Source organism: Ophidiomyces ophidiicola, assembly GCF_022830035.1.
Source record: "Ophidiomyces ophidiicola strain CBS 122913 chromosome Unknown scaffold_25, whole genome shotgun sequence".
Taxonomy (NCBI): domain Eukaryota; kingdom Fungi; phylum Ascomycota; class Eurotiomycetes; order Onygenales; family Onygenaceae; genus Ophidiomyces; species Ophidiomyces ophidiicola.
The window spans coordinates 72,135-94,147 of NW_026054665.1; the positions used below are offsets into that span (position 1 = coordinate 72,135).

The window sequence follows — 22,013 nt, forward strand, 5'->3', positions numbered from 1 at the left end:
CCGGAGCCATAGGCATTCATCGTTTAGGTTGCCTTTTTTCTTGAAACCGAGGTAAACTTTTGCATAGTCCTGTATTCATCAACCTCCTTCTGATTTGGTTTCTTTGAAGGACCAGCGTATCGAATCGGAGTCTGACCAGGGAGCCGTTTGAGCTTGAATTGGTAAAGCATATTTGGCTCATCCATCAGCTCCTCACTTTCAATTATATAAAGACCATCATAACGAAGACCCTCAACTGGGCGGTACTTGTTGATGTTGGGAAGGCGTGAGCTGCGCAGAACACGAAGTGGAGTTTTGTTTTTTGCAGACTGGAGGAGGAACGTGGTGCTCTGAGATGCCTCTCCATTTTTGCCTTGGGTACCAAAGTAATAGATAATGTCGCCCTCGTCAGTGTCTGCATACCCGGAGCTGAGGATCACAGAAACAGCGCCCAAGGACGGATAGCCGCACACACCGGCTTCAATCTCGCCATGAGCACCATCCCGAGAGGCAGCCAGTTGCCATGGAAACCACTGGCCATTGGATAGGCTACCTTCTCCGATGTAGGAGCATGAGACGCGAAATTTATAGGTGGGATCGAAACTGCGGCTAATGGTCTTTGCCGACTTAGTAATGAGGCCTCTGTCTAAGCTAGTATCGAGATCGCCTTTTTCCCAACGCAGTTGAAGAACTTTAATGTCGAGTTTGATATCCCACGGAACAGCATCGCTGTTAACAATTGCCGGGAAGCCAGTGTTCGGGTCTAAGAACTTGGATTTCAAGAGGGTATGAGACGACGGAGGAATTTCAAGAAACGGAAGTTGTTGAACGCAATGTCTCATTTGCTGAAATAAATTTGCAGAAGGGCGAATTTTGGACTGTTTGAAAACATTCAGGATCTGGAGCATATCGTTCATAGTTCTCTGAACTCTCGCTTGTTGTTTCGTGGAAAGAGCTCTTGCAGGGCTATATATAGGGTTAGTGTCTAGAGTATATCGATTGAGGAGTAATTCTTACGCTGCATTTGTTGTTTTGGGGCGTTTTGTTTTGGGAATAGGAGCCAGAACTCGACAGTCTCGAACTCCATTTTTGGCAGCAAGTTTGCAGTTGTTCGAGATCGCGCAAGTACAAGTAGGAGGAGTTTCAGATTCAGACACACTTGTAGACTCAGCTGGTTCAGGTTTAGCTTTCACGGCCTCTGTTTCTGATGGCACCTCTTCTTCTGGAGATTGAGCCTTGATAGCTACAATCTCTTCAACGGGTTCGGCCTGTTCAATTGGAGCTTGTGCTGGCTCAATTTCTTTAGCCTGTTTGGCGGGTACATGGGGAATGTCTGGTGGTTCAGCAGAACGAGGACGCTTTGCAGTAGAAGGGATATCTGGCGCAGCTGATTTATTTTTAGCATTCCCTTCCTCGCGTAGCTGCTGTAGTTTTGCCTGTATCATGAGCTGGAAAGTAGACATGGCGGGCGATCCAAGTGCGACAGCTCATGCACTAGGACACCAAAGGTAGGACACAGTGGCGGATATCGAGAGCTGTTGATGATGGGGACCGGACATCCAAGGACAGGTGAGGAGGGACGAAAGATTTGGGACGAAAGTTCACAGACAAGAAGTGTCCATGGCAGAGATAAAGGAAGAGAGACGGAAGGTAGAGACGAGAAAGTTCACTAGTAGAGTGGTGTTGGTAGGGAGGAGCAGATGCTAGTGAAGGGACATGAGGTGAAGAGACGAAAGTGAAAGGACGAAAGTGAAGAGACGAAAAGTGAAGAAACAGTGAGCAAAGGAATATATAATAAAGAGAGAAGTGAGGAAATGCAGGGGGACTGAAATGCCACAGAAATACTTTTGTTTCTGCAGTCACAGACAGCAGTTGAAAGTGAGGTGAGGGTGACAGTGAGGTGAGGTGAGGTGAGAGGCAAGTGGGCTGATAACAAGAGCAAAGTGAGACACAAACTGAGATATGCAGAGTGATGGATAGTGAATAAAGCAAGAAGTGAGTTTAGACGAGAGCACAGAGCAGGTGGTTGAGGGTGGCGAGGCGCGTTCGTGAAGCCGTATCGCGCGGGAAGCTAGGCGGGGAGACGGGGAGAAGCTCGGGGCGATCGCAAGCCCGGTGTCGAGGCAGCTTGGAGCGACGGCGGAGGGCAGCAGGTCGAGGGCCGGTTAAGCGCGCGGCGGACGCGACAGGCGGGTCTTAGCGCGGCTTAGCGACACGGGCGTTTGAGGGCGTTCGGGGAAGCCCGCGGTGGCGCTTGGACACCGTGGGATTCCCCCACACCCAGGCCAAGAGGGGAATTCGTCAGGCCATCGTCTGCTCCCCTCTGCACCTCGGCCGCTGGTCGGGTCCTGCTGCTCCAAACTCCTTGCCCCAGGCTACGCAGATACAGAGACCAACTCCAGTGGCACGCGACACGCCACTTTGCCTAAGAGAGGAACCGCTCACATCGAACTACGGCAATATCTATTATAAAACTGCTCCCGTAGCTAGCCAACTAGCGATCTAAGTCCCGCAATTCACGTCGAACCCCGCCTCTTCAACCTCAGTATGGCAGACGTAACCCCAGGCAAGGCCGTGACTGTGAGCCTCCAGCAGCTCACTGAAGGTGCGATATCGCCCGAGACCATGTTGGTAGCGACCATGCCCTGCTAACAGCTTACTACCAGGCTCTGTGTCTTTCGAGACGCTCACTGAAGCTTTTGGACCCTCATCCTTGGGTGTCATAATCGTCAAAGATCTGCCTGAGAAATTCAAAGCTCTCCGGTCCCAAGTATTGTCTAACGCATCGTATTTGGCATCTTTGCCAGAGGATGAGTTGGGTGAGCATTCATCACCCGTGGTGGTTTAAGCCTAGACTAATCGTTACGTAGAGTCTCTCACCAGTGCTGAAGCGAAGTTTTTGGTCGGCTGGTCGTGCGGCAAAGAGACCCTTCGCTCGGGCCATTTTGACACCCTGAAGGGGTCATACTACGTCAATTGTGCATTCTATCAGAGCCCTGAGCTGCAAAATGCGCCTGCGGATGAGTTTCCAGATTTTCCGCAGTACACCGCGCCGAACATCTGGCCCCCAGCGGACCGCTTGCCAACGTTTCGCCAGAGCCTGACCGAGCTATGCACGCTGATCATAGATACCGCTGTCCTCGTCGCTCGCGCATGCGATCGCTATGCGGAGCACAACATCGAGGAGTACAAACCCGGCTACCTCGAGCACGTCGTCAAAACCAGCATGACCAGCAAAGCCCGGCTCCTGCACTACTTCCCCGCCCCAGCGGAGGACCCAGCTCAAACCCCGGCCGACGCCAGCGAGGACGATGACTGGTGCGGCACCCATCTCGACCACGGCTGTCTCACCGGCCTCACATCTGCCATGTTCGTCGACGAGGCCGCCCACCCTCCCGAGGCCGACACCTCCAAATCCGCCCCCATCCCGGAGCTGCCCACGTCCCCGGACCCCAAGGCTGGGCTGTACATCCGCTCGCGCACGGGAGACGTGGTCAAGGTCAATATCCCCAAGGACTGCCTCGCCTTCCAGACTGGCGAGGCCCTGGAGGTCATCACCAAGGGCAAGTTCAAGGCCGTGCCGCATTTTGTCAAGGGCACAAAGACCCAGGGCCCCGCGCGAATCGCGCGAAATACGTTGGCGGTGTTCACGCAGCCGAATCTTGGCGAGGAGGTGATGGCAGGGAAGTCCTTTGCCGACTTTGCTAGGGAGGTGGTTGATAGGAACCATTAATGTGGGATGTTGTTCCACATCGCTTTCTTGTAACTATAGTTATGATATATAAACCATATATATAGCTGTCTTAAATACTGGGTCTTTTTGGTTTGGCCCTCTAGCAAAGTGATTTAAGCTACTTTCTCTCTTCACAATCCATTACAATTCAGTATTCTGATGGGATACGAACTTTCATATGGAGTTTATTGATTCGAGTACAGTCCGAATACATGAGACTATCGTTCTTTCTATCAAATATCGCCAAGGAACAAAAAAAAAAGAGGCAACTTATCCGCCGCAAGAAAATATCGCGTGTTTGCTTGGCCCAATTTTCGCCGTGAATGATTAGAATCAATTCAGATGCCACCCCATGCAAAAAGAAATATTTAGTATAATCTCAATCTCGTTGAAGCACAGACGGTGAGAACTGAGTTGCGCTTTCAGCGTTAACTCGACTGACTATAACCACCTGTAACACTCCACCCAATCCTCAAAAGACCAAAATTACGTTGTTTCAGATGTTTCAGAACTAGAGTCGATGTGGTACCTTTTTTGCCTTTTCATATGAGGTTGAGAAGAGAAAGCCGGTTCATAGTCGACATCATCGGCCTGGTCAACTTCATAGGGAAGAGCCATAGGCACTTGCATTAATTCGACAAGAGAGTCGTCGCTGGTATCATCATCTGAGGTAGGACTGATGAGGCCAGAAGGGTTGTCGTCCTCATCGTCATTTGGCGTAATGGCGCCCTTTGATGAAGCGGTATTGAAGATCGAAAACGGTGCTAGTGCAGTGCTCACCATAGAGCTGGTATTTTTCATGGGCGTGAATTTGGATGACTCGGTCCTTCCTCCAATAATATCCTGTTCCTTCAGGCGGCCTTGAGCACGGGGTATTTTTGAATCGCGAATATCTGAGGGTGTAGCAGTACCATCAAGAATTCTAAGATTGGCACGCCACATTTTCAAGTCGCGAGCTTCATCGAAATTGCCAATTTCGATACCGTTAAAAGTCTCAAGAGCTAGTGTCTCAAGACGATAGTCACCCGCAAACCATTGTTTGCCTTCGGCAATACGCTCGTCGGTATTTTGGCCGTATTGACGACCTCCGATAACGCCCTGAAGTTCATAGCTCAAGTCCAACGTACCGAACATGGCTTTTACATAGTCAGATTCGTAAAGACGTCCCATAATTTGGTCAACTGAAACATGCATTTTATCCGATTCAGGGTGCACGCGATACCATGGTCCATATTGACGCATCGCCACCATATCGAACGATTCAACGATTTCATGTGCAGTCATAGGATTTGGGTCCGTAGGAGATTGGGAAGGTGAATCACGGAAAAGCCTTCCAGGATTATTGGTATAGGAATGGCCAATTATAACAGGAGCAAACTTCTCACACAGCTGAGGAGAAGAGAGGTCTGCGTTACAATTGACAAAGTTCAATTGAATCTCATCGATTGCCAAAATATCAGTGACCTTGTCAAATTGCTCCCCGGAATGTTTAGATGAAGGTACCAAACGAACTACATCACCAACAACAAGTAGCTCTGCACCGAGATAAATTCCTTTGCAGGAAATGGAGGCGTCAGGCCACACGCCCTTAAAATGATATTTGTCCAGCATGCTGAATGACGACATGATCGTCAAAGCATTGAGGATGGAAGGATGGAATGAATAAAACGGAATATTCTGTAAATAAATATCCCACATATTCAATGGTCGGATATGGCTAAGCGGAACATATTTATACTGGCATGAAAAGGACTTGTCGGCACTATTCGGATCCGGAAACGTTTCGATTCGAAAACAAAACGCGGTAGATGCCGGTGTTTCATTCTCGCGGAAGAAGATTTCACTCAAAACAATTGGTTCGGCCGGTACCTGAGTAACTGTTCCTGCACGCCACGCTGGAGAACCAACCACGCGGTCCTCGTGCGGATGGTATTCTTGAAACTTCTTTGTTTTTAAGTCATAATCAACAGCCCCTTTAAGGTTGGGAATCCACAACACTAGCTCGCCAATTCGAGGGATAAATCTTCCTTGCATGGATATTTGAGCCAGGTGTTCTTCAAGGTGTTCTCTCTCCGCTCTCCAGTCCATACTGTCACTCTCTACCACAGGAATATCGAGAGTTTTCTGGGATTTGAGGTTGTGGATGAGCTCCTTGAATACATCTTGGTTTCCTTCCTCGTCCTCAGCAAGATACTTGTTTTTGGCGTGGACTATGGTGGGAGGGGGGTCGTTAAATAGGCAAACAGCACATGAAACAAGACCTACTTACCGGCTTTATGAGCAACTCTAGATTTCAATTCACGAGTAGGCTTCGCTGTTGATTTTCTTTTGCTGCGACTTTGGCGCGCCATTCCGTCGGAATACTTAGTCACGGCTTTGCGTTCTGGAGATCGGCAAAGATCACAGGTGCATGGAGTGACTTTTCCAGTCATTAAATAAACAAAATGATCCCAGAACTTAAGAATAGAGTTGAAGTAGTGACCTGAAGGGTGCCCATATAAAAATTTGTCGCGCTAATTAGAGAGTAGTTAGTAAGACCAGGCATAGATATAAATGTACGTAGCCGCAGAAAAACTTACTATTTGTGGATCCTTCTTGCGTTCCCGAGAAAGAAGTATGTAGCCTTCAGGAAGTGCACTTAATATGTAATGTTTTCCTGATGTATTTTTAAATATCAGAAAGTGGAGAAAAAATCAAAAATCAAAATAAAAAGTAGTTAACACAAGCAAGGTGGTTGGTCAGCTTTTGCCAGGAACAAAACAATTGACCAATTGTTCTATGAAATATTTTTCTTTGTTTTAGAATCAGATACTGATAGAGGGAAAAAAGGAATAATGTTTATGCTGAGTAGTCTTGTTGGATTTTGATTGATCAAGCAAAAGCATGGACAGGTAGCAACCCCAAAATTATGAAAATTTGGATAACCAACATAAAGACAAATACAGATAACAATAATAAAAACAACAAAGTGTCAAGTACTTATGATTGCAAGCAGAGACTAACCAGGTTCAAGCTCTCCATGATTCTTCATCCATAGCTTTGCCAACTTTTCTAGGTATCCAGTGTGATCTGCTTCCTGATATTCAGGGCTTTTTGGCCAGCGTTGTTCAACTCCGTCGCTCTCAATGTGCTCAATGGATATAATCTCCCAATGGGCCTGGTTGGCCGAGGAGGGCGGAGGTGCCTTCGCCCCTTTTAAAACGGAGAACATTTTGGGCAAAGTTACATCCAGTGATAACTCCAGCAGCACAACTTTGTGTTTCGAAATTAGCTTTATTCCCAAGCTGCCGGGTGCAGAGTGCGCTCCTTCAGATTCAGCTTCAAGTTGAATGAAACACTTAAAGCAGAAACAATACAGTGATCAAAATAGCATAGTAGTCAAGAATATTCAGGTTTAAATGCCAAGTTACTGGGTTAAGCTGCACTCTCTGAGAACTGTTCTTTAGAGGTTAGTTTATATTGACGGATGGAGTGAGAGCTCTTTGGCAGGGGTTGCCATTCACGTGACTGCACTAAAAGACCTCACCTCACTTTTAGGAACATCTTACATAGGAGCAGGGATTGTCACTAGGGCTACATGGCTCAGTTGTAAATGCTGTAGAAGTGACATGACCAACTAACAATTGGTGGCTGAATGACTAACAAGTGGTTTGGTAGCTAACTAACTAGTTAGTAACATACACATTTTGCAGTGAACGAGGATGCCTCCAGAAACGTCGAACCAACCCCCCAGAAAGGCCGTGAAAAATGATGGAGACCCTTCTGTTTGAGTCCATTTACTTTCTCTTCATTCGGACCATGAACTTTCTATCCGGCTGAAGCCCGCCGATTCCCTCTTTATTGAGACTCGGCATACCATTTTGCTGCAACGCCCCCTGATCAACCTCGAAATCGAAATCGGTCAACAATGTGACCATGCCTGCGACGATCTCATATATGGCAAAGTAACGCCCAGGACATAGATGAGATCCGCCGCCAAATGGCCGGAATGATGACATGCGATCCCGGATTTCCTTTGACTTTGTGCCGATGGGCAAAGAAATTGGATCGGCAGCCGCCTTCGAGAATACAGAATTGGCAGGTTGCTTTTCATTAAGACCACCATTTGCATCGCGTTCTAGATCCAAGAACCTCTCGTCCCAGAATGTTGATGGCTGAACTGGGACGTCGCCTGCGGACCATACTTTCTCGTCCATTTGGAGTGTCCTCCCGGGGATGTGAGTTATGCTACCTTTTTTCAGCGTGTACCCCCCCAGAGTTGTGTTCTCAAGGACCACGCGCATGGTTGGGGCTGCCACAGAATATCGAAGAGCTTCAAGGAACAACGATTTCAAATAGCTATGTGTCACAATCTGATACATGTCGATTTCTCCATCTGGTTTACGGCACTCCTCTATTGCGGTGAGAACTCGACGCTTAACTTCGGGGTCGACGAGGCATTGTATCATTAACCATGTTCCAACTGGGATCGCATTCCCATTTTGACTAGCCGACCATTTATTAAATCAAATGCAAATATATGTTTAGGAATTTACTTACCCCCAGAGAAGAGTCAACTGAATTGAAGCGCGAGCCATTTCAGAAAGGCCGTTTTCCATAGTAAGCTTGGTTCTCTGCTGCAATAATCGTGCTCCCCAATATTCATCCCATTCGACGTTGTCCGCAATCAGTCCATCCAAATTCTTGTTGTCCCGCGCGTCCCTCTCCCACTGGAGCAACACGTTTAATATTTTCTGGCGAAGAGCATATTCCTTTGATGCAAACATCTTTGGTGGTAAAGCTAAAAGAAGGCTTGTGTAGCGGTCGTACAACCAGAAGTCTTCATATATGGTGGGCCAGATCTCCAAGATATGAGATCCAAATAACGAAGGGACAGAGGCAATCAGATATTGCCGCATGATGAAACTCCGTATATCTACTGTTACCCAGCTTGCTTTGCTGTCCATTGGGAATTCTTTTGCCAGATTCTTTGTCAATATTTGCAAAAATGTTGAAGCCATACGAACTGAACTGTTCACATCCAGGCACTCGCTGATTACCTTGCTTAGGCCGTGCCACAACCGCCTACCGTCATCTCGATCGTTCTGATGACCCTGCAAGCCAGGAACGCCCATTTTCATGAGATCCAGGTCATGTTTTGGCGTGCCAAAAGCTTCATGGGATTCTAAGACGAATGCCTCCATAGCAAATACTTTTGGCCGACGGAGAAGTTGGCTTGCGAGTTTTGGATCTAGGATCATATAATAATTCCGCCCTCCAACAACCGACGTCACAATGCTTTCGTTAGGGAACATGGTTCTAATGTAGCGTTAGGAATGCTGACGGCCTTACAGCAAAAGTGGAGGGAGGTACGAACGCACAGGAAAAAAACAAAAACATAAAACTTACTTGACTTTGTCAGAGAAGTTGTTTATATCCAACAGGTATGAAAGAGCATGACCGAGCCATGGTATCCAATATGGAACAACTGGAGGCTCTCCTTTTTTTGGCCAACGACCTCTAAAGGCGCTTAGGAGCCTTGTTACTAGGACCGGCAAAGCGATCGCAATTCCAAGATATGCCACGATGGCACCACCAGGCAATGCTGATAGAGCAGGCAACATGGTGAAGAGAATCACTCTAGTAATGAGTGTGTCACTCTAAGGGCCAGGACCGGGGGGTGGATGGGAGGAGAAGACACTCTTAATACAACTGCAGACACTAAACTATATAAAGCAAATGCAGCACTCGCGGAGGTTATCTTGGAAACTGATATTTGCTTGGTTGGGCGGCTCCTTGTTACGGCCGGCAGAGCCAACCCGACGGATTGAATACGTAGCTTGCATCCCCATGCAGGTCTCCATGCTTCGCTGCAAGCAAGACAAGCCATTCCCGGGCTTCGATACTTTGATACGCCACCTGACAGACCAAAGAATGCGGGTGCCGCAATGCATTTTACGGCTTTGACCGAATGTTATGATGTGGCACGTTAACTTTTGCTTTCCTGTTGGGCAACCTGGCTTTGAGTATGCTGGCAGAAAACTCCTTGCATTTCAGATCAAGCGTCCCTTGGTTACATTAGCACCATCCGCGATTTTTCTCCGTACATGCTACATAAGCGCTGACTCCCTGGCATCCATGCCTGACCGTCTATGGTGACCGTCACTCCGCAGTGAGAGCAAAAATTGAACAACTACTCTTTTGGGAAAGGTATGGGCCTTCCTGGCTAGCCTAGTCGCGAATTAAGCATTGCCGCCGCCGCACAGAGCAGATTGAAGGGCCCCAAGAGCCACGCTTCTAGGGCTAGTCTGGCGGGATGATTCCTGCTACGATTTGCCATGATCGTCTCGGCGGCCCCAAGGAACTTCCTACTTGTGCCAGGAAATCCGCGAGTCTCGCCAGTGCTATTATTTCTGCGAGCGATAACTACATCCGGCCTGGCTGCACACCGCCCTCAGGCAAATATCAGCTCAGAAAGCAGGCGTAACTACATATGAAGAGAACTTATTTTGTTTGTACAGGCTGCAGGATATTCGACGACAACCTTGCGCTTTGGGCCCTGGTCGCTGTGAGGGCATGGCCGTTCCGCTCTCGCCGGGCTCGCCCGCCCAATCACCAATCACCCCCCTTCGCGCCGGCTGCTGCAAACCTGGGTTGTTTGGGCAGACTAGCGGGGGCCTACCAGCCGGAGTGAAGCGAACGCGGGAGTCTCGCCCGGAATCCGAGGTGGGTGGTCTGCCTAGGCAAAGCCTACAGCCGCTAACTATCCTGCAAAGGCAGTCCTAGCAATCTGCCAAGGCGGGTTCGGGCAACGCCACTGCGGGTGACGTGCCGCCGCGTTCTCATTGTTTCTGGTCTGTAGGCCCGGTCTGTGGCTTGGTTAACTATGTATGGGCACGGCACCTTTGTTGGGCCTCTTCAGTTGTTCTCGCCGTTGCCGCGACTTGACGCACCGGTCGATCGGCAGTTGGGTTGGTGTGCGATGACTCGCGTCGCCCGACGGAACCGTACGAACAGCACTGCAAGGAGCTTTTCATGACCCTAGTTAACTACCCATTAATAAAAGGATATGTTACGGAGTACTCCGTACGGAGTAGAGTGCCGCAAATATGCCATGCTCCTTTGGAATTGCCAACTTCGTACCGTTGGCTGACCGAATAAATACTTCAACTATGATAAACAGGCTGCACGATATCTCTAATATCTCTGCTCTGAACTTTCCCAGCGACTGGTTTAACATGTCCATTGACTTTGGAGCTATGTATAACTGCATATCTAGGCGACAAGGAATCCTGGCAGCACAAGGAGCTTAACTTCTGCTCCCTGTTTTTCTTTACTCAAAGAAATCATTAAATAATGACACGGGGGCGAGGCAGAAATTACGAATCCGCAGTTGGGTTCCGAACCTCTTTGTTGGCAACAGTCACCGTTGCAGCGGATATATTATTGACTCCTGGTCGATGCAGCGTACCCGCTGTTGAATATTTGAGAAGTGACAGCAACGAATATGAATTTGATTGTTTTTGGGTAAACGGTTCACCACGATTAACTGGAGGACAGGTATATCTTGAGTGCTGCTTACTTTTCGTCATATGAGGCTGTGCGGGTGAGCGCCTTCTGTACAGATTATATATATACATACAAAATTTATGTGCAAAATCATGGTGACAACCATAGTCCTAATCGCCTGTCGGATAACCTATACTTACTGAAAAATAGGTCTACTGCTCGACTGGGATATCCCTTAAGACTTCATCGGCTATTGCCTCTTCGTATGGCGGAGGATCTAAGTGGCTGCCGTCATCAGCCCATACGTTTTGTAATTCGTTCTCAATCTCTTCGCGACGTTGCTTCAGTGCCTCCACGTTCGCTAGCCGTTTTCTAAGCTCCTGCAGCTCTTTCTCAACACCCATCTTCTCCTTCTCAGTCCCAATACGATCGATTTCCCAGCTGTCGCCCTCGGAACCCAGCCCAAGAGTCAGATTGAATGTATGATAGCGTTTAAGAGAAGCACGAGTGGATATGGTTATCAAGGTGATACCCCGCTCCTTGGAGCGTTCATAGAGAAGGCCTTCGACGTCCGACGACACGGCAGATGTACCTTCGTCGACGAAAGCATACCGGGGTTCGTGGTAGAACAGTCGCGCGACAGCCATTCTCTGCTTTTCTCCACCGCTAAGCACATCCTTCCATTCTTTCCTGCAGTCCCACCCTCCTTCTCGCTCAGGCAGATATCCTAGATGCACAGCCTCAAGGATTTGCTGAAGCTCTGCATCTGTGCGCCCACCGTCCCTCATATCCATCTCACGATGGGGGTATATTACTTGGTCACGTAAGGTACCGATGCTGAGATATGGGCGCTGCGGAAGGAACATAATTCCATCTGTGCCAAAAGTTCGAGGACGGCTGACCAGGCCGCGGTAGACAGGCCATAAACCTGCAACAACACGGGATATGGCCGATTTGCCAACGCCGTTGGGTCCGGAAATAAGTAAGTGCTCACCAGAGTGAACGATAAAGGACAGGGAGTCGATGAGGCCGTCGCCACCCATGGGGAACAAGGACGGTGCAACGATCGGAACATGCTCCAGCCGAACACCATCGAAACCACTATGAATGGTTCCCTGCACGTCGGAAAGGGAATATAATTCCGGCTGGACGTCACGACCTTGATAGTATGCGTTTGCATGCACACGATGCAACGTCGATATGAGTGTATACACTCGAGAGGTATAGCCGGCAAGCTCAGCGAGATCTTTGATACTGTACATCATTCGTCCGCCAGCATCGGCCAGAGAAAGCATAAGTCTCTTGTTGGTGATGAAATCTTTCATGCGGCCCCTTTCGCGATTCGAACTTGTATCAGTGCTTGCCATCTCCAACATTCCACCAAGTCCACCCCAAGCAGGCAGGAAAATTGGCAGAGACGTAATAAGGTACCCCATGGCTGACCAGGAATACTTCAAAACAATATCTTCAAACATATTATAACGAATTTTCAACCCATATATGCCTTCCATCCATTTCTGCAAGTCTCGAAAACTTTTTGATAGGAACACTCTTTCCATGTCGGCACCGCCATAAAACGCAATTTCCTCTGCATTTGCCAGGATCCTTGAGTGTAGGCTTCTAAAATCACCTTCTTTCTTTCCTTCTACAGATTTTAATTTTCCGAAAGGTGGTGAAAGACGGCGGAGAAGGCTAGCGGTTCCAGAGTAGCCGCTTATTATGGCAGCAAAGGCGATAGGACCCAAGGAACGGTAGAGCTGGTAAGTGAAAACGATAAGATCAACAAATGGCTTACCTATAGACGAATATAAAGAGGCCACAGCACTGCAGAATAAAGTGAGGTCCTGGGTAATGAACTGATCCGCTCCTTGACCAACACCTCCATCGAGATTGGACAATTTGTAGTAGTTCAAGTTGTCATTTAGATAAAGGTCATGGATATAGCGCGTGAGACGGGTACGGAATGCGATTGACACCTTGGACTGAAGGAACTTTATCATCGCGTTGGTGTACGATGCAAAGGTGCCAATTCCACACCATTTTGTGATTCCCCAAATAAACGCCCGACCTTTTCCTGCAACCAGGTCTCTGACAATTTCTCCGTCCAGCCGCGCGACAACCAGAGATAAATACGTTCTTAGCATGAGGAAAACGCCATGGCTGATCAGAAAGCCGGTTTCTTTGGAGTTCCATCTCGGGATCATAATGCTTAACAAGCTGAAGAGTTGATGTAGGAATGCAAGATTAAGCCCAGGCTTTGTAGTCGGAGGTGGGATCAGCGATGCGCCGGCAGACCGATGCGTGTTCAAGAATAGTCGTCGATGGGCATCGAATGTTGTTGACTTGGTGGGGTGTATTGTGACCCGTGAGCTCTCGGACGATGACAGGGACGATTTGGATGGAACATAGATAATTCTTGTACCATCCTTTCTCAGGATACCAGAGTTCTTCCGTAGTAGTCTTCTACCCTGCTGCCGTTCTTTGGAGCCTTCCCGCCACCAGTTATATCCTCCATAGCCAGTACCAATGATCGCGAGGAGCAAAGTGACAGTTGCAAGGATTCGTGTTCGCCGCGACGATTTTTGGAACCGCAATTTTAGGAGAGTGACATAGTGCTGATATAGGATAAACAGCGGATCTTCAGGCTGTCGTAAGGTGGACTGTGCTGCCATTGCCACAGCTGATGGGTGTCAACCGACGGAGGTGAGGGAGTAGGGAGAATCGATCATTTGGGTGTCCACATCGGAAGCAAGCAAATTCATCTGGTCATGACATCCAAAGAAGGCCGTTAAACCACACAGCGGGAGAGAAATAATAGCAGCCAGCTTAGCGACGGACGGATCGTGCTGGAGAAAGCTTTCGGGAGTTCCTCTGGTGAACCATGCGTGGCTTATGTAAGCTCGGAGTGGCGATGCATGTGAAGATCACTTGTGGCTACGCAAAAGCGGCGATGAGTCGCACAGCGCGTCGAGGAGGGATGGGCAAACATTCATGCCGTCGATCGAGGGGAGGGGTGGAACTGGGCTGACATGGTTGTGTTTCCCAAGATAACTGTCCTGGGTGCGTTTTACTTGTAAGCCATGTATGTCTAGGCCAGAATTGATGGATGTACGGAGTGGGAGTAACTACTCCATAGCTGCTCCTTACAGAGTACGAAGTATGAGTACGGAGGACCTTCCCCCTGGATAAGAGCCGGTGTGTGGCTCTTAATCTCTGGTGTCTCTATAATTGGGCTGGGTGGATATTATTGTTATTCTGAGAAATCGCCGGCTGAGCATATAGTTATTACCCGCCGCGAAAGGTGGAGGGAAAGTTTGCAAATGGTCTTGGTGGTGGACAAGCAGCCTGACTACCATACATATCGCGAGGAGGTGTGGCGATGACTCGTACTCTCAATCGCGGCTATATAGCCGGCAGCCGACTCCATGGAACCATCTAAAACGGATAATAAACAGACCCGATGCTCAGGTGAGTGGTCAGGTAGTCAGGCGGGCAGGGCAGACGGCGAGCGTTGCGGTGGTTGCACTGGCCTAGAAAGCCATCCGCTAAGGTTTAGGCATTGGCTTCCTGGCATGCAAACGCACAGCGGGAATACGGACATTGGCAACAGTACTCCGTATGAAGCGCAAGTCACTGCCGTCAGCTCGCTGGGGTGGGACGGGTTGGCACAACGGGAGCGATAGACCGCCCATCTGGCCGCCACTGGGGCTGCACTGCGCATCCGGACGAGTAGGCTCTGGGTCATTTGATAGCAGCATCGGCCAAAGGATGCACACCAGACGACGCACAGGCTAGACCACGGGCAGCGGGTGGAACCCGGCTGTGAAGGAAGCAGCTGGACGGCGGTCACATACCTAAGTGCTGGTGATCGGGGGTCGAGTGGCCGCCCGGCGGCAAGGAAGTGGCAAAGGCTCCCGCCGAACGAGGATTCGAGGGTGCTGGCCAGCAGCAGGCATCAGAGCACGCGCAGGACGGTGTGATTGAAGATCCTTTCGGGGCTGGGGAGCGATCTGGCTGCGCGCAAACAACGCGGGCGATTGGGCCACGGCCGGCAGCGCTAAGACGTTAGCTTTGGTCTCCCCGCTAAGCGAAGGAAAAGGCTGGTCGCTCGCCGGAGCTGCTGTTGCTGCTGCTGCCGCCGTCGACTCTCCTCTGCCAGCACGACACCGTTGACGCCGTCTTCCTCGCTAGCCCTTGTCTGAGCCTGCGAGGTCGAACGCTGGACAACGGCTCGCCCCCTGCTCGCCCTGCCGACGTCGCTCGCTGTCAATCCAGCGCCGCTTGATCTTCCGTTTTCAACGCCAGGCCCCCTATCTTGAGACAACCACCGCCGATTCGACGTTGGTTTGCCCATCCACGGTACGCCCTGAACCTTCGTTCCGGCGTCAAAAGTAATCTGGCAGCGCGTCTCGCTGATGTACCAATCCCTTCACAGGCTTTCCGGCACATTCGACGACGTCGACCACCTTCGTTCTGCTCCACCGCCCCTGCAACGGGCCGTTCGTCGACCTGCGCTCGTCACCTTAGCCAGCATTCGCAACGGGGTTCTTGTCATTCGCACATACGCAGCAAATCGATCACCCGGCTACGCTCTGCACTCCCTTTTCCAACCCCATTAAAGCGACAATTCGATCTGTCGCGCCGCTCCTTACTTGTTTCTGCTTTCGGATTCTTAGCGCGTGGAAAGCGGTGGATAGATATATTTGCATGAACAGTCATTTTTGGTCAATCTTGCCTTGTTGCCATTCCTATGACGAGCCCGAGCGATCCATCGGCCGGTATGCAGCGTTTTGAGGTTTATTCTACTAACAACGAATCTGAGCTGATCTGGTTTTTCTTGATTTACAGTACCCGTGCCTTCGTCGTCGGGGAACGATGTGACCGCCCATCCTTCATCAAGCAAAGCTACCATCGATGGACTCCAGAAAAAGCGCTCCTTGCACCGCATCCCTTCTAAATTTTCCTTTCATCGGCAACAGAAGGAAACTTCCTCTGGCTTGGGAGACCCGGCGCAGGGGGACCCAGAAGCCACCCCGCAGACTTCTCGAACCAACCTCACGAAAAAGAAGCGCTCGAATAGCAAATCAAGCAGCGTGCGGAACAATGCACCGGGCGAGGCGACAGCCGTGTCGATACCCGCAGCAGCAAATATGGGGGAGAAATCCATCGAAAAGAAGCCGAAAGGCCCTTCAAAACTGTTTGCCTTTCTGAATTGCTGCAGCTCTCAGAACGACGATGGCGACGGACCAATTCTTCCCCCAAAGAAAACAACTAAGGCCCAGGTATCTCACGAGAGACAAGCAGCCGTTGTAGAAAAGCCTGAACCCAGCGCTGCGGAATCAAGTATGGCGGACTCGAGAGATCCACTTCCATTTGACGAAAAGGCGGCTCTGAAGGCGAATATAGAACAGGAGTCTTCAAAGTCCGAAGCCGAGGTTGGTGTCCCGAAGCGAAGTGAGGATGGATCAATTGTAGCATCGAAGTTGCCAGTCAACTCGGATGCAACCTCTGGTTCCCCTTCATCTGGCGCGTCACAACCGGAAGCGTCAAATAGCGTACCTGATGATAGTCCCAAAACTATCGTTGCACCTGCAGTTTCCCCAATCGAAGAGCATACCATTCTACCACAGTCGCCAGATGTAGATGAGAAGGCTGTGCCTGAACCGGCCGGAACTACGCCAATAGATGTCCCTACTGAAGAAAAACCAATTCCAGCGCTCCCCGCTAAAGACGACGAAAAGATTCCACTTCTACCACTTCCGCCTCCGCCCGCAGATCCTTTGCAGCAGACCTCAGATACCCAGGCTCCACCAGTTCCCGTTGTTCCTTTGGATAAGAAGCAGTACTTACTACCTCCTCTGCAGCCCCAATTCAAAGATAAAAAGTGCCTTGTTCTGGATCTTGATGAGACACTAGTCCACAGTAGTTTTAAAGTAAGATTCCCACAATTTTCACCCCCAACTAACCCGTTACTGATTTCTTGAAGATTTTAGATAAGGCCGACTTTACTATTCCAGTCGAAATCGAGGGTCAATATCATAATATTTATGTTATCAAGCGGCCGGGAGTGGACCAGTTCATGAAGCGCGTTGGTGAATTATATGAGGTTGTAGTGTTTACCGCGTCGGTATCAAAGGTATGTTCCCAAACCGGTGTACACTTCTCTATTGACCTGTAACTAACCGACTATCAGTACGGCGATCCTCTGCTGGACCAGCTTGACATCCATAAGGTTGTGCACCATCGTTTATTTCGAGATAGCTGCTATAACCACCAAGGAAATTACGTAAAGGTAATTTCTTCTACCTCATAATCCAATTTTTCTCGCGCTAACATATATATAGGATCTCTCTCAAGTTGGACGTGATCTCAAGGACACCATCATCATTGATAATTCACCTACCTCATACATTTTCCACCCGCAGCATGCCATTCCAATTAGCAGCTGGTTTTCTGACGCCCACGACAATGAGCTTATTGATCTCATCCCTGTGCTCGAGGATCTCGCCAGTTCAAAAGTCCGAGATGTTAGCCTGGTTCTAGATGTTGCCCTTTAGCGCCTATCTGGCTGTTCAGCATTCCCTTTTGCTTTCTGTGCTACAGTAGCTTCTTGATGGACACTGAGCTAAGCTGATTGTCTTTTTACCAAGTGAGCTTGTTGCCAATTTGGTGAAGGTGTTGATCACCTTACTGAAAAGCGGGCTGCCAAAAGTTGCATGAGGGTTCAGAGCCCTGTGCTTGACACATTAATACCCAAATTTGTTGTTGTGCAGCACTTTCACTTCTATTCAAATATGTACCTTGGGCACAAAATTTTCGATTAACTTCCCCTGGTGGTTAAGTACCAGAACCTGTTTGTCTACTGCCTCCCAAACCACACTCCCAGCGAGCATCCATTTCCTAGCTGTTCCCTTTGTGCATCCCTTGGGCGTTGTTTTTTACTCGCCTCTGCGAGCAAACTATTTATTCTCTAGTATCTCTGCACTTAACTATTTCGTTTCTGCAATGCCCCCTCATACCCCATGTTGCTGTTATTCCCCATTTTCTTACCATACCCCTCATCTTTTCCCCGTCTTTTCAGATATATTGCCCACATTTATTTTCCAAGGCGAATCATCAGATCGTGGTTGAATTTCAGTATCTCCTGACTCGCTCCAACTAAGACCCAGGATCCTGTTCCTTTTGCACGGCAGTTCTCCTGCGCGGCAATTTTAACATACCATTTCCGCACAGAGTCGGAAGCCGAAGCACTGCATATTAATGTTTCTGCCTACTTCTACCCTAACTTTTTTTTTCCCTAGAATCTCCAATTGCCTTGCCGATGCATTACCTGACTGATAAAGCATATTCTCAGGACGCATTTGTGGTGCAGCGATACCCTCTGTACTTGTAGAAAATAGTGATAATATGTAACTGTCCCAATGCCAAAATAATTTCAGATCATTTTTCTTTGCAAGTTCTGAAAAGAGCCGAGTTTTGTCGAAACGAAACACGCTCTCCATCTTGCCTAAAGTTAGAAACATAAGATGATCGTCTACAAAGTACGGAGTAACTAGTTAGTTAAGTCATGCAAAACCATACTTGACTGACGTAATTCGTTTCGTTAGTTTGTTTGTTAACATATGTACTCTGTAAAGTGACTAGGTACCTAGGTCGTTGACTACCTAGTCTATTGAACATTATTTTTCATGTTAAATGGCTTACTAGAAGGAATGATTGTTTGTCTTGCAATAAATCCAGCAATAGAGCAAAGGCTACTGTCTATCCTTTAAGTTGTCACTAATTTCTTTGTGGAATGTATTGAGCTCCATCTCAAGTTTCTCGGCTTCAACAAGTCCTATCTCCCCCCCCCCCCCCTAAGCCTTTATCTGCCCTCTCTACGTGCAGTAATCCAGAGTTGTGAGAAGCAGCACCAAATATGAAGGACAGCAAGGGCTGGGACGGAAAACTTCGCCTGGAGCGCCAGGCAACGCTGGCAAATCCAGAAGCCATCGAAGACCCGGAGTATTCGGATCAAGATGCCCCCCCCGTGGAGGAGATTGAAGCCGATGAAGGTCAATAACTTGCGTCCTATGCGATAAACCCAGAGTTACGAAAGGATGGTAAAGCTGATGAGTATTGAGTGAAGACCTACTGGAAGGTGTTGAAGATACTGCCGATGTAAGCAATATTCCTTTGCATTCGCCCTTGCACACTATTTAAGGAAGGCAACCTTTTCACAAACCGACCTCTAACTCGATGAAATGTATTAGGATATTGATCTCGTTCATTCTCGAATCACTTCTATCCCGGCTTTAAAACTAGAACGATTCACACATCTTGAGGTACAGTCCCTCTCCAAACATCGCCCCGATCACCTTAACGAGTAAATCGATTATATACTTACACTAGTACGTTACAGAGACTATGTCTTCGTCAGAACCAGATTAGCCAAATTTCATTCCCCGCAAGCCTCGGCCCAACGCTCAAAGATTTGGACCTATACGATAACCTGATATCTCATATCAAGGGCCTTGATCACCTTACGAACCTGACTAGTCTTGACCTAAGCTTTAATAATATTAAACATATTAGGAATATCTCAAATTTGGTACAGTTGACAGATCTATATTTTGTGCAGGATCGGATACAGAGGATCGAGAATCTGGGAGGTTTGACGAAGTTGAGAAATTTGGAGCTTGGAGCCAACAGAATACGGGTGAGTGGATCTATACGGTACAGGCCATGTTACATATTCAGCTAAAACAGCTTTTTACTTAGGAAATTGAAAATCTAGATGATCTGGCTGCGCTAGAAGAGTTATGGCTAGGGAAAAATAAAATTACAGAAATCAAAGTAACTTACACCCCGTTTGCGCAAATTCATGGTATTGGCTGACATTCGATATAGAATATTTCACATCTTAGTAACCTCAAGATCCTCTCACTTCCGTCTAATCGCCTCACCAGCTTTTCTGGCCTTTCTGGCCTCTTGAATTTGGAGGAGCTATACGTTTCCCACAACGCAATCACACAAATATCTGGCCTAGAATCTTTAGAAAACCTCCATGTTCTTGATATTTCAAACAATCAGATCTCGACACTCGAAAATATTTCACCTCTTTCACACCTCGAGGAGTTTTGGGCGTCAAATAACAAACTAGGTAGCTTTGAGGACGTTGAGCGCGAGTTGCGAGATAAAAAAGAATTAAAAACGGTGTACTTCGAAGGAAATCCACTGCAGCTAAAAGCACCGGCCTTGTATCGGAATAAAGTACGATTAGCACTACCTCAGATTGAACAGATTGATGCAAGTAAGTCTTGGATTCCTATCCTTTTCCTGCCTCCTGTAAATACTGACACCATGACCTAGCCTACGTTCGGGTATCGTGAAATGGGTATCTGAGCTATTTAGTACATGAAAGGAAGGAATTTATACCTGAGCCTGTAAACAACAAGTATTTCACCCACAGTGTATTCAAATATCCTTCCAATATTCGATGAATACCTTTAGGTCTTTAGTACTCATAAATGGGGATAAGGGGCTGAAGCCACTTCGCGTTGGATATATTTATGCATGTAGACCTTCGCCTAACAAGTAGCTGGGGTACTCCAGATTCTGTAGCTAATAACGATTCAACCCCCTGGTTATTTCGCGACGCGCGGCGGATGAAGTCGCGATTTCACGTGACAGCTTATCGACGGGGAACGTACTGATGACTGAAGTCTTTTGCGGCACCTCTGGAAATCAAATATTTCAATTTACCTCCTTCTAACGGTTAGTTACTAGTTACTGAGCTTGGAGCTCGCCGGGTTGCCTGCCATGGCGTCTGTCCTCCGTTCGACCTTGAGTCAGCGCCAGATCTACGTAATGATGGTGCCAGCTCCGCGAAATCTAAGACAGAGCCGTATAGTGCTCAAAAATCTGCAGAAATTTGGGGAGGTTGTGACCTTTTTGAATTTAAAGGTACTTGCAACCACCTTGTCCTCTACCCGACTGTTTTATTTCAGTTACTAGGCCGGTTATTGACAAGATCAAAGTACGATTACAGACCTAAAGCCCAAAATACTGGGTGTTCCGCTTTTGCAATATTCAAAACCGCCCAGGCAGCTACTGATGCTGTCAATGCTTCCCCAATATACGTTGACATTCCTGAATCCCCGATTTCGCCTGACAAGTCACCCCCCACGCCATCCTTCCCCGAGTTTCAGCATGTAGAAACAACCGATCGAAAAATTCAGTGCACTATAAACTTTTCTGAACACGATCATAACGCAATTATACGCCAAAATCCATATCACCAACAATTCCATCTTTCCAAGACTTGGTTTGAATTTAAGGACCTGATTCGGCCGGATGATACCTGCTCTGTTCCATTGATTGAGTATGCGGACTGCATCACTAGAAGAAAACGTCATATTGCTGCAAGGGTGAAAAACATCTGGAATCGCTATTCGAAAGAGAACGGCTCGATGTCTCTGGAGATGTTGTGGAAAAGGGGGTCAGAAAAACGGGAACAAAAGCGTTCTGAGAAGCTGAGAAAAATGAACGCTGACCATACAGAGCAACCGGCGGTTGAAAATATGTCGCAAGATGCCGCTACGATAAGGATGTCTGCCGTAGGAAAAAATCAGGAAAATAACAAAATGAAAACCGATCAATCGAGACTCGATGGCCAGCAGGAAGTCGACTGAAGTATCTGGCCCCCAACTTACCAGAACGTGCAACTACATACAGCTCTGTTCGAACATCCACTTCTGTATGCCGCATGGCAGAGCGTCTTGATCGATACCCAGTTGAGAGACACAAGAAAACTTAGCTCTACTGTGAGCAT

At 48.3% G+C, this 22,013-nt stretch overlaps 7 protein-coding genes across 7 annotated transcripts; 3 read left to right on the forward strand and 4 right to left on the reverse strand.

Annotated features, from left to right (window-relative positions):
- Nucleotides 1–23: 23 nt before the first annotated feature.
- Nucleotides 24–1,442, reverse strand: LOZ57_005227 (uncharacterized protein; the record flags this gene model as incomplete). The annotated part of the gene is made up of 2 exons (XM_049254258.1): nt 24–945; nt 997–1,442. 2 exons carry the CDS (start codon nt 1,440–1,442, stop codon nt 24–26), a joined length of 1,368 nt encoding a protein of 455 aa, XP_049106728.1.
- Nucleotides 1,443–2,526: 1,084 nt separating this feature from the next.
- LOZ57_005228 (uncharacterized protein) lies at nt 2,527–3,712 on the forward strand (the record flags this gene model as incomplete). The annotated part of the gene is made up of 3 exons (XM_049254259.1): nt 2,527–2,584; nt 2,646–2,798; nt 2,850–3,712. 3 exons carry the CDS (start codon nt 2,527–2,529, stop codon nt 3,710–3,712), a joined length of 1,074 nt encoding a protein of 357 aa, XP_049106729.1.
- Nucleotides 3,713–4,198: 486 nt separating this feature from the next.
- On the reverse strand, nt 4,199–6,923 carry LOZ57_005229 (uncharacterized protein; the record flags this gene model as incomplete). The annotated part of the gene is made up of 4 exons (XM_049254260.1): nt 4,199–5,922; nt 5,982–6,225; nt 6,292–6,368; nt 6,716–6,923. 4 exons carry the CDS (start codon nt 6,921–6,923, stop codon nt 4,199–4,201), a joined length of 2,253 nt encoding a protein of 750 aa, XP_049106730.1.
- Nucleotides 6,924–7,488: 565 nt separating this feature from the next.
- Nucleotides 7,489–9,315, reverse strand: LOZ57_005230 (uncharacterized protein; the record flags this gene model as incomplete). Its single annotated transcript, XM_049254261.1, has 3 exons — nt 7,489–8,197; nt 8,252–9,010; nt 9,101–9,315. 3 exons carry the CDS (start codon nt 9,313–9,315, stop codon nt 7,489–7,491), a joined length of 1,683 nt encoding a protein of 560 aa, XP_049106731.1.
- Nucleotides 9,316–11,412: 2,097 nt separating this feature from the next.
- Nucleotides 11,413–13,872, reverse strand: PXA1 (ATP-binding cassette long-chain fatty acid transporter pxa1; the record flags this gene model as incomplete). The annotated part of the gene is made up of 1 exon (XM_049254262.1): nt 11,413–13,872. One exon carries the CDS (start codon nt 13,870–13,872, stop codon nt 11,413–11,415), a length of 2,460 nt encoding a protein of 819 aa, XP_049106732.1.
- A 2,078-nt stretch (nt 13,873–15,950) lies between these two features.
- LOZ57_005232 (uncharacterized protein) lies at nt 15,951–17,757 on the forward strand (the record flags this gene model as incomplete). The annotated part of the gene is made up of 5 exons (XM_049254263.1): nt 15,951–15,978; nt 16,049–17,133; nt 17,187–17,336; nt 17,394–17,492; nt 17,545–17,757. The coding sequence occupies 5 exons, from the start codon at nt 15,951–15,953 to the stop codon at nt 17,755–17,757; spliced, it is 1,575 nt and encodes a 524-aa protein (XP_049106733.1).
- A 1,361-nt stretch (nt 17,758–19,118) lies between these two features.
- Nucleotides 19,119–21,873, forward strand: sds22 (protein phosphatase regulatory subunit Sds22; the record flags this gene model as incomplete). The annotated part of the gene is made up of 7 exons (XM_049254264.1): nt 19,119–19,254; nt 19,329–19,360; nt 19,453–19,524; nt 19,602–19,898; nt 19,961–20,035; nt 20,090–20,492; nt 20,969–21,873. The coding sequence occupies 7 exons, from the start codon at nt 19,119–19,121 to the stop codon at nt 21,871–21,873; spliced, it is 1,920 nt and encodes a 639-aa protein (XP_049106734.1).
- Between the last annotated feature and the right edge of the window lie 140 nt (nt 21,874–22,013).